The following is a 12106-nucleotide window of genomic DNA, read 5'->3' as shown; positions in this document are numbered from 1 at the left end:
GAGGTTTGGGAGAGGCAGCCCTACGGAGAGTGTTACATAAATATTACAGCTCTTTAGTTTCGAGAATGACAAGTTCATACCTGGGGGGAAAATCCAGGGAGGCTCTCCAACTGTGGAGGCCTTCCATGCAAGCAAAGGAGTCAATGCTTTGTTTGGTAGTCAGCAAGGAGATTCCTGGGCAGATAAACTTGTGCAAAACTTTCTGCCCAGACAAAACTTGGGGGCAGAGGGACTTCTGAACTTTTCCTGTGCCAGGGCTCCAGGGGTGGTGGCCAGGCCTGGCTGTGTGCACGTGAAAGGGCTTTCCTCACCCCGTGCTGATTCCTTCATCCACCCTGACATCACCTTTCTTACTGTCTGGGGGTGACACGGATCACAGCGAAGTCTCGGGTAGGTTCATGAGGTGAAAGGCAGAAAAGCCAGAAGAGAAGAGGCTGCCACAAACCAGGGGTTGAGGGTGCAGTGGGAAGGGAATGAAAGGACTGTGAGAGGAGGGGAGAGAGAAGCAATGGCATTAACTAAGCACCCACTTTGTGCCAGACACTGCTGCCCATGCCCGACCTCACTTAATCCTTACAATGGGATAGGTTTTGCTACCATCATCCCCATTTTAGGGATAAAGAGCTAGAGACTCAGAGGTTAGCTAAGATCTCAACTGGTGCTACGAGCCAGGACTTGTCCCAGTTCCTCCACTGCAGGGTAGGGAAGACAGTGCATGAGACAGACATGGAAAAGAATCAAAGGGACTCAGAAACTAATCAGATTAATGGCCAAGGAAGAGGGCAGACGCTGGACTGCTTGAAACCTCGAGGTTTCCCAACACCTACAATAAGACCACAACCCCTACCTCCCTGACCCCCTCTCCTACCACCACCACCCCATCCCAGGCACACCAGCCCCTCACTGCCTTTGAATGCAGTAAGCATGCTCTCACCTCAGGGCCCTTGCACTTGCTGTCCCCTTGATCCTCCCTTGACTGGGTCCTTCTCAAACGTCACCTCCTCAGAGAGGCCTCCTGCTGACATGCACAGAAGGTGGCTTGCCCTGTCCCTAGCCACACCTCTGATTTCATATCCATCGTGGTCCTTATCGTTAACTGAATTATGTGTTTCTGTGCTTACTGGCCATCTTCCCCACCAGACTGTAAGCTCATGAGCACGAGGACTGTAACTCTTGTTCACTACTGAATCCCCAGTCCCTAGAACAGGGCCTAGCACACAGCAGGCCATGACAACCTGGTCTCCTTTCCTATGGTTCTCCAGCCACAACAACTTTTGTCTGGTCCTTTAGAGGCTTCACTGGCTCATGCCTCAGGGCCTTTGCACTTCCTATTCCCTTTACCTAGAACTTTCCACCTCTGAATTTTCGGCAGGTCTGCCCTGCATCCTTCCTTTGGGGCCTCAGCTAAAAGGTCACCTCACGAGAAAGGCCTTCCCTATCCATCCTATTTAAAGCACCTGTTCCTGACCCTACCCTGGGAACCTCTATCCCATTTCCCAGTTTATTTTTCCTTCACACACTTATCACTTGCTGAAGTCCTCTCATTTACTTCTTCATTTGCTTCCATATCGTCTGCTTCTACCACAAGACTCTGAGCCTAGTGAGGCCAGGGACCTGGCCGATCTGTATCCTCAGGGCTGGAACTGGGCTGGGCACAAAGAAGGAATTCAACAGACACTTGTTTACATGAATAAATGGAGAACCCTGTGGTCTGACAGGGTTGCAGGCTTAATTCCCCCACGATGACCCAAGCTTCTAGAGATAGGAGCCAGAAGTCCCGGGGTGAATAGGTAACAGATCAAGACATAGGGTTTGCTCTCCTGTCAAAAAGGCTGAGGGCAATGAGGGGTCAGGAACCAATCAGAAGGAGCTTTCAAAATCCTCACAGCCTTCAAAGCAGGACTCCACAGCCACCTTCACTTCTCAGCCAGATTCAGCAGAAAGGAAGAGCTTCAGAGGCAGGAAGATTCCTCCTCTCCTCCCTGCAAGCTACCAATAGCTGGAGAATTGCTTCGGTCAAAAGCAAGCACATCCTTTCATGTGTTTGTTGGCATCTGTATGTCTTCTTTGGAGAAATGTCTGTTTAGGTCTTCCGCCCATTTTTGGATGGGGTTGTTTGTTTTTTTGATATTGAGCTGCATGAGCTGCCTGTATATTTTGGAGATTAATCCTTTGTCAGTTGCTTCATTTGCAAATATTTTCTCCCATTCTGAGGGTTGTCTTTTGGTCTTGTTTATGGTTTCCTTTGCTGTGTAAAAGGTTTTAAGTTTCATTAGGTCCCATCTGTTTATTTTTGTCTTTATTTCCATTTCTCTAGGAGATGGGTCAAAAAGGATCTTGCTGTGATTTATGTCATAGAGTGTTCTGCCTATGTTTTAGCTGCATAGCACAGGGAGGTCAGCTTTGTGCTTTGTGACCACCTAGAGGGGTGGGATAGGGAGGGTGGGAGGGAGGCACAAGAGGGAGGGGATATGGGGATATATGTATACATATAGTTGATTCACTTTCTTATACAGCAGAAACTAACACAACAGTGTAAAGCAATTATACTCCAGTAAAGATGTTTTAAAAAAAAAAAAAAAAAGCAAGGGCAACATCAGCCCCAGGGTATGGTCTGTGGGCTGCAGGTGCCCCACTGCCTTCAGTCTCCCCAGGGCAGGGCTGGCCTCAAAAGGGGAGGGGGTCTGCCTGGACCTCCACACCTTCCCCTGCTCTGGACCAGCCCTGGGGGAGCAAAGGCAGGGTCCTGTCTACCGGAGGAGGGAGACACCAAGACATAGAGGCACTAAAATGTGACTGGTAAGAGAAGAGAAAACTAAGGAGCAGAGAGGAGGAAGAGGAGGTAAGTTCCACCTAGAGGTACCAGGGAAGAATTTAAAAGGTCTCATGGAAGAAGCGATGCTCCTGCTGACTCTGCAGATGACGATGCGGAGGGCCTGCCTGCAAGAAGGCACTAGATGAACAAAGGCCTGGAGGTACCACCCGCAAGTAGCTTAGAACAGCTGGAGAAGAGAGGCCTGGGAAGATACTGACAGATGGACTATAATTAGCCTGTGTACCAGGTAACGGGTTTGGAATGTATTCTGGAGAGCTGTGGAAGGGCTTTTCATAGGGCAGTGTGACACGAGTAGGGCCTCTCATCCACAGTCTCTGACATCTGTATGTCTGGGCTTGTGACTAATTCACTGTGTGACTTTGGGTAAATTCCAGACCCTCTCTGGTCTGCAGCTGTCTCATCTTTCAAATGAGATGTTGGCTGCATGACATCCAGCTGTAGCATTCTACGGTTTAGTCAACACTCCTCTGGTGTGGCTCCAGAGGTGTGCCAGAGCCAGCTTTCACTGGCTTGTGAGGACCGATTGTTAAATTTTCAGGAATTTTTGCAAGCTGGTAACAATTGTTTAAAATTGTTATGTTGGGCTTCCCGCATGGTGCAGTGGTTGAGAGTCCGCCTGCCTGTGCAGGGGACACGGGTTCGTGCCCCGGTCCAGGAGGATCCCACGTGCCGCGGAGCGGCTGGGCCCGTGAGCCATGGCCGCTGAGCCTGCGCGTCCGGAGCCTGTGCTCCGCAATGGGAGAGGCCCGCGTACCGCCAAAAAAAAAAAAAAAAATTGTTATGTAACCTTATTATTTTAAAAATTGAATTAAAAACAACAAAGATGATAAACACTCAAAACTCATCGCTTCCCTAATTATTTAGCACATTGTAGCGCTATCTCTACTCTTAAAGTTATCTACGTCTATCGTATCTGTATGGCAGGAATAACTTCATCATGGAGTGTTACTGCATCTCTTCCCGACTCTGTGTCAGTGACCTTTGTTTTAGCTTGAAATTGACCATGGTGGGAATACACCACAGAAACTGGCAGATGCTATAAGCCAGGGCTGTTGTTCCCAGAGGGTTTATGGTTAAACATTTACCATCATGTTACTCTGTCTCTGTCTCACTCCCATAAGACGTGTAGGGAAAGAGACCTAACCCTTGAAAAACTTTCCCAGAGGCCAAAATCTGGCTCAGGGCTAGGGGTGGGGGTGGGGGTGGGGGGATGGGACTGTTAGGGGGAGGGGCAGTTATAAACCAAAGGAAATTCATGACTTCAGCCCAGGGTTTCCCACATTTACTTACTTGGGGGGCCTGGTGTACATCCAGAGCTGCACTGTCTACACTGTCTAATGCAGGAGCCACTAAAAACATGTGGCTATTGAGCACCTGAAATATGGCTACTGTAGAACAACATGTATCATTTTATTCACTTTTAATTACGTTTAAAAACTGGTACTCGATTCTATTATTGGGATACATTTAAGAACGTTGGAACAACCTAGGGATGTGAATCTACTTTTTCACCTGTAAATTTTATGACATCTAAATACAGGTCAAGCATTTCTAATGAAAATTTAGCTCCTGAATTGAGATGTGCTATAAGTGTGCAACACATACTGGATTTGAAGGCTTAGAAGGAAAAAAAGGTAAAATACCTTATTAATAATTTTTACACTGATGACATGTCAGAATGATAATATGTTTTATATACTAGGTTATATAAATTATATTATTTAAATTAATTTCATCAGTTTCTTTTTGCTTTAATGTGGCAATTAGAAAATTTTTAGGGAGCTCCCTGGCAGTCCAGTGGTTAGGACTCCACATTTTCACTGCCAAGGGCCTGGGTTCAATCCCTGGTCGGGGAACTAAGATTCCGCAAGCCGAGCAGTGTGGCCAAAAAAAAAAAAAAAAAAAAAAAAAAATTCTTTTTTAAATTACATATATGGCTCTCATTATATTTCTATTGGATGGTGCTGGTTTAGAATATTTGGGGTTGTTTTTTCCCCCACTTGCACCATTTGATATTCAAAAGCAGAAGTGGTCATAAGAAACCACTAGAGGATTTTGCAAAGATTACAAATTCTAGAAGAAAATGAGCTAATCTTGTCAGACTGCAGGTAGGGTGGTTTAGTGAGTGACCTCCACCCCATCTGGGGAAAGTCCATCCCTGGCTGCCATGGCTGGGGAAGAGGCCCAGGACACTTGGGCAACAGTTAATTTCTCATCCCAAAGCCCAGCCCCTGAGAGTGGACCCCAGGCCAGGGCTGATTTTGTCAAAGACACCCACGCAGAAAAACTGGCTCCTGGAGCAGCACAGAAGGCCTGGCCTGGCCACAAGATGGGGCCAAGAATCATCACACAGAAGGAAAGAACCAAAAAGTTGGCGCACCTTCAACCTTATATCTCAGAATGAGACTCCTCCCTTCCGCACTTCTCTACATGCTGTCCCTCAGACTGCCTCTCCTTCTCTCATCCCTTGGAAAACTATGCATCCTTCGAGATCCCGTTCAAATGTTCCTTTCTCTGAACGCTTTCCTGACCAAATGACGTTCCCATCTCACAGCCTTGGACTTGTGGCCTAGTCTATTCTTACCACTTCCTGGTCAGGCTCGGTGCTTTCACTCTTGCCCCCTCAAACCTGACTTCTTCCTAAAATGCAAAATTTGTGTCTCTCCCTGTGAGACTGCCACTGGGTCCCTATTACCTAAAGCAATAGTTCTCAAACTTCAACAAGCATCAGAGACACCTAGAAGGCTCCTTAAAACAGATGGCTACACAACACTGTAAATCAACTATACTCCAATAAAACGTAAAAAAAAAACAAAACAACAACAACCAAAAAACACAGATGGCTGGGCCCTATTTTAGAGATTCTGATTCAGCAGGTCTGGGCTGGGACTTAATATTTTGCATTTCAAACAAGGTCCCAAGTGCTACTGCTGATACTACTGGTCCGAGAGGTTGTACTTTGAGAACTACTGATCTATTAAAAGATCAAGTGCAAACTCTTCACCTGGGCATTCAAGGCTCTCCACAACATCGCCTCCTATGACTGCCCTCATCTTTCACCACGTGCTGCCCCAAACCTAGTCCACCCGTGATCCCAACAGGCCACACCTTTCCCGCCTGCAGACCACTGCCCATGCTGATCCTCCTGCTTGAAACCCTCTGTCCGTCTTGATCCACCCAGTTCCAGGGCCACCGTCCTTGATTTCACAATGTCTAAACCCCAAATCTTCAAAAATGAGGAGATGGCACCTTTAAGGGTCTACAAAGTAACAAATACAGGCTATAGAGGCAAATACAAAAGGGGAGGGTGAGAAATGATTTTGGCCAAAGCAGCAGCCCTGGATAAGAAAGTACCAGCCTAAAGTGACAACTTTGGGACAGAAAATTCTGGTGTATCTATTTAAACAACCTCATCACAGTCACTATCCAGTTACAAATTGTCCTTTTTCTCCATCGGGTTTTCCAGCTCTGCCACTTCCTAGCTGTGTGGCCTGGCAGGGGGGGAACTTACTTAGTATCTTTGTTTCTCACTTTCATCTATAAGATGAGGATAAAGCAACAACCTCAAAGAATGAAGATTAAATGACATAATGCAAGTAAAATGCACAGCAAAAGCCCCAGCACACAGTAAGCTTTCAATAAATGTTAGCTATTGTTGGTATTATCTTTGGACTTGGGAACGTGATGAACTTGGTATCCAGTCACAAACAGTAATGGGAACAGATACATAAAACATGTTTTTCTTAATGGGTACATAATCAGCAATTCATTGAAGATTGTGTTGATGGATAGCAGGATAGATGGATGGATGGATGGGTGGGTGGGTGTGTGTATGTGTTGTAGGTAGGTGGTTTGATGGAAAAACTCATTTGTATAATATCAAAAGTGGCTCTGGGGATTTCCCTGGTGGCGTAATGGTTAAGAATCCGCTTGCCAGGACTTCCCTGGTGGCGCAGTGGTTGAGAATCTGCCTGCCAATGCACGGGACACGGGTTCAATCCCTGGTCCAGGAATACCCAACATGCTGCAGAGCAACTAAGCCCGTGCGCCACAACTATTGGAGCCTGTGCTGTAGAGCCCACGAGCCACAACTACGGAGCCCATATGCCACAACTTCTGAAGCCCATGCACCTAGAGCCCAAGCCCTGCAACAAGAGAAGCCACCGCAATGAGAAGCCTGTGCACCGCAATGAAGAGTAGCCCCCGCTCGCCGCAACTAGAGAAAGCCCGCGTGCAGCAACTAAGACCAAACAATGAAGACTCAATGCAGCCATAAATAAATAAATAAATAAATTTATTTTTAAAAAAAAGAATCCACTTGCCAATGCAAAGGACATGGGTTTGAGCCCTGGTCCGGGAAGATCCCACATGCTGCGGAGCAACTAAGCCCCTGTGCCACAACAACTCAACCTGCACTCTAGAGCCCGCGAGCCACAACTACTGAACCCACATGCCACAACTACTGAAGCCCATGCTCCGCAACAAGAGAAGCCACTGCAGTGAGAAGCCCGCGCATCACAAAGAGTAGTAGCCACCCTCACCGCAACTAGAGAAAGCCCGCACGCAGCAACGAAGACCCAATGCAGCCAAAAATAAATAAATAAATTTTTTTTTAAAAAAGTGGCTCTGTGAGACCAGCTTGGCAATACACACTTAAAATCTTAAAAATTCTCCTAAAGAGATTCTCAGGCAAGAACACAAAAATTCAAAGATGTCCATCACAGAGTTGCTTATAACAGCAATTAAAATTTTTTTAAAAAGCAACGGCCTAGGGCTTCCCTGGTGGCGCAGTGGTTGAGAGTCCGCCTGCCGATGCAGGGGACACGGGTTCGTGCCCCGGTCCGGGAGGATCCCACATGCCGCGGAGCGGCTGGACCCATGAGCCATGGCTGCTGGGCCTGCGCGTCTGGAGCCTGTGCTCCGCAACGGGAGAGGCCACAACAGTGAGAGGCCCGCGTACTGCAAAAAAAAAAAAAAAAAAAAAAAAAGCAACGGCCTAAATGCTCAATAGTCAGAAGACGGAATTCTACAGAAAAAGAAAAAATGAAGATGCAGCTGTTTCCCTAAGACGTGAAAAGTTGTTCTTAATATATCTTAAATACAAAGGGTGAAAAGTGAAGTAACTAGTCTGGTGTAAGTGCATCTTTTTTTAATAACTATGAGTGTGTGTATATGTAGAAAAAGTCTAGAAAAATATATTCCAAATGTTATCAGTGGTTATCTTTGGTGTAAAGATTTGGATGGTATTAATCATCTTTGTTTTTGTTTTTGCTTTTCTGTATACTCTCATTTTCCTCTGATAGCCATATATTTTAAAATTTGTTTAATTTCTTAAAAGAAGCAAAAAATTTTAAAAGGCAGCTCCATGAATCAAGACAGAAGAAATGCATAGGCTCAGCTTCCTGGGCCTCAGCTATGTGACCACGAGCAAGGAGCCTGCCCTCTCTGTGCGTCTGTCCCCTCCCCTTTGGAAAAGGGTGACCAGTCCCCTGCCCGGCTCACCTTCCAAGGTGCCCAGAGACAGTGGATGAGGAAAGGCTTTGATATCCACAGCTGACAGTCAGGTGATCGTGGTTTTATTCCCCCCAGTGACATCTAGAAGACTCCCCAAGGAGATGCTCAGAGAAGCAAAAGAAAGCTGGCCTCCATTGCGGGGCAACCAGTTTTAGTGGATAGAGCTCTGGGCGAAGCTGGGGCGCCAAGTTCTCACCCCCCTCGGACACTGGCTTCCTTCATTTCTGTGAAATGAGAGGGATGAACTTTGACAGTGGTTTCTAAACCACTCCTTTGGTTTTCTTAAATAACAGGATCCTTTTCTCAAATGAAACACAGATTTCTCCATTAAGCATCAGTAGCTCTGTTCCTCAAAATCAGGCATTCTGTGCAAAAAGAATCAACTTGGAGGCCATTTCGCATTATTTCAAATGGGAAAAATTATAAAGCATGACGTGTCAACTCAAGACTCCCCATTAATTTCCTAAAATGTAACTAACACATAGTAACACTCTCCCTGTACATGATAAACTATCGTGATAGGAGGTCCAATGCTTAAAACATACCCTCTTGGGAATCCCCTGGTGGTCCAGTGGTTAAGACTGGGCACTTTCACTGCCATGGGCCCAGGTTTGATCCCTGGTCAGGGAAGTAAGATCCTGCATGCCATGCCAAAAAAAAAAAAAAAATCCCCTCCTGACCACCAAATCATTATTAACAACCGGTAACTGTGGTAGCACGAGCCTGGGCCGCTCTCTCGGATCTGGCACATTCCGAGATGCCCAGCCCCCACTGACCCTCGCTCCCTTTGCAGACCGTCTACATGTGATTCAGTCAGTCTTCCAATTACATCTAGAATTCACGAGACTTCCTGCACATCATTTCATTACAAATGTTATGCTGAGTTTTAGGAACGTAAATATGATGTTTTACGGGCGCAACATTGGCTGAAAAGGGAGTTTGGAAACATGTACCTTCTAGGAAGTTTGGGTTTTATAAACTGAGAGGCATTAGTACTAGAACATCAATGCGGGAGCCATTCTGCAGGGCAGGCTCTCTGAAAACCAGGGCGCCCTGGAATTCCTGCAAGGGTGATGCTGAGTTGGGAAGGTGGGGATTGAAGCTGTATCTGCACTGTGCACCTCAAAATATGAGGCTGCTGATGGAGAGTGGGGGCTATTAAAGGGTTCCCTTTAGTGCTGCCATTGAAAGGCATCCCCTTGGAGCAGCCGCAGCAGTAGTAATAACGATGCCACCACACAAATAATAAAACAGCTCACACGCAGCGAACTCTGACATGTGCCAGCTACTCTTCCAAGCACCCATCATAAATTAGCTCATTGAATCCCAGGAACAACTCAATGAGCTAGGTACTGTTATCATCCCCATTTTACAGATGGGGAAACTGAGGCAAGGAGAGGTCAAGAACTTGCCTAGGGTTATCCAAGCAGAGCTGGGATTCGAGGCCAGGCGGCAGAGTTTCAGAGTTCCTTCCCACTCCAAACCACTATCCCTGGCCCCCAAAGTGGGGAGGCTCTGCAGAGAGAGGGGGCAGGGGACCCAGAGCCCCCCAACTTCACCTTGTCCTCGCCCTAGCCCTTGCCCTCAAAGCAGAAGCTGAGAAAGTGCTGAGGCCCTTAGAACCAAGCAGGGTCCGGTGGCACCAGGCCATGGGAGCCAAGGGGGACAGGCGGTGGCACCTTACCCACAGCTTCCAGTCATAGTAGTAGGCTCCCAGGAGCTTCACGATGTAGGGGTGGTCACAAGTGGCTAGGATCTCAATCTCCACGATGTAGTCCTCCAGCTCCTCCTCACTCTTGGTCTCAATTACTTTGGCGGCAGCCAAGGCACCTGTCTCCTTGTTCTTGGCCTGCAAAGTGAAGACACGGAAGGTCAGCAGCCATGGTCGGCAGGAAGCTGACCCCTGGAGGCCAGCTCAGAGAGGCCCACGTGAGTGGGAAACAGAGGCCAGATGTGCAGATGCGGATAAGAGGCTGAAGTAGGAGGTACGCTGTTCTCAACAATGGCCAGGGCTCGCTCATTATGTCAGCTCAGGAGGGCATGCATGAGAAACAATGTTCTGTGGTTAATAATAAATTATTTTAAGTACAGTACACCCATACTGTAGGATAAATAAAAATACAAGAGCAGCATAGATCTAGAAGCAACAACATGGAAAGACTGTTTAGTGTTCAGTAAAAGATCCAAGTCACTGAACAATAAAAGTGGTATGACGCTTTTTATATAAAAAATGGAAAACTACTCTTTTACAAATGCTCACACATGAACATAAATGCATGGAAAACTCTGGAGAGATATAGCCTGACAGCAGGCTGGGGAGGAGCCTGAAATGGGGACAGATTCAAAGGACACTTTCACTCTCTCTGAACTGTTTTAAAACTTTAGTAGAATGTTTCGTGCATTTATTTGCATCATTCATCATTTCACATACATTAAAAGTAAAATGAGGGACTTCCCCGGTGACACAGTGGTTAAGAATCTGCCGGCCAATGTAGGGGGATGGGTTTGAGCCCTGGCCAGTGAAGATCCCACATGCCGCGGAGCAAATAAGTCCAAGCACCACAACTATCGAAGCCCGCGCGCCTAGAGCCCGTGCTCCGCAACGAAGAGTAGCCCCCGCTCGCCGCAACTAGAGGAAGCCTTGTTTCTCTTCATGGCTGCAGCAACGAAGACCCAAGGCAGCCAAAAATGAATAAATAAAGTAAAATGAAAAGGGTTTTTAGTGCCCACCAGTTACAGTGGAAGTAGTTCCTAGATGCATTTCACCTGGTCATAACAACAGTTTCTTATTTAATGCAAAAGAGAGAATTTCACATGTATGAGGATAGCTATACATTTTTAAAAACGGAAAATAAGTGTTGGTGAGGATGTGGAAAAATTGGTACCTTTGTGCATTGCTAGTGGGCATGTAAAATGGTGCAGCCACTGTGGAAAAGAATTTGGCAGTTTCACCAAAGGATAAACATAGAACTACCGTATGGCCCAGCAGTTCCACTCAGGTATATTTGCAAAAGAACTGAAAGCAGGGATTTGAGCAGTATCTGTACACTAATGTTCATAGCAGTGCTATTCACAAGAGCCAAAAGGTGGAAACAACCCAAGTGTCCAGCAGCAGATGAATGAGTAAACAAAATGGGGTACAGTCAGCCCTCCCGCATCCTTGGGTTCCACATCCTCAGATTCAACCAACTGCAGATCAAAAATATTCAGAAAAAAAAAAATCAGGAAGTTCCAAAAAGCAAAGCTTGAATTGGCCACGTACCTGGCAACTATTTATATAGCACTGACATAGACTTAGGTATCATAAGTAATCTACAGATGACTTAAAGTATACAGGAGGATGTGCATAGCTTATATGCAAATACGATGCCATTTTATATAAGGGACTTGTGTATCCATGAATTTTGGTATCTGCAGGGGGTCCTGGAATCAATCCTCGTGGGATACCGAGGGAGGACTATATATACATCCAATGGAATATCATTCAGTCTTACAAAGGAAGGAAATTCTGACACAAGCTACAACATGGATGAATCTGGAGGACATTATGCTAAGTGAAATAAGCCAGTCACAAAAGGTCAAATATTGCATTATTCCACTTAAACGAGGTCCCTAGAGTAGTCAAATTCATAGAGACAGAAAGTAGAATAGAGGCTACCAGGGGCTGGTTACCAGCAGGAATGGGGAGTTAGTGTTTAATGGGTACAGAGTTTCTGTTTGGGATGATGAGAAAGTTCTGGAAATGGATAGTGGGGA

At 46.3% G+C, this 12106-nt stretch overlaps 1 protein-coding gene across 1 annotated transcript in view; it reads right to left on the bottom strand.

The window, feature by feature from the left end:
* STK10 (serine/threonine kinase 10) overlaps nucleotides 1-12106 on the bottom strand; it is a 125756-nt gene that overhangs the window by 90831 nt on the left and 22819 nt on the right. Inside the window, exon 2 of the mRNA XM_081231499.1 lies at nucleotides 10035-10199. Coding sequence (XP_081087625.1) covers nucleotides 10035-10199 — 165 coding nt within the window. The remainder of the gene's footprint in view (nucleotides 1-10034; nucleotides 10200-12106) is intronic.

Source organism: Mesoplodon bidens (genome assembly GCF_964165515.1).
Source record: "Mesoplodon bidens genome assembly, chromosome: 4".
Lineage (NCBI taxonomy): Eukaryota > Metazoa > Chordata > Mammalia > Artiodactyla > Ziphiidae > Mesoplodon > Mesoplodon bidens.
This window is presented reverse-complemented; position numbering and strand designations above follow the sequence as displayed.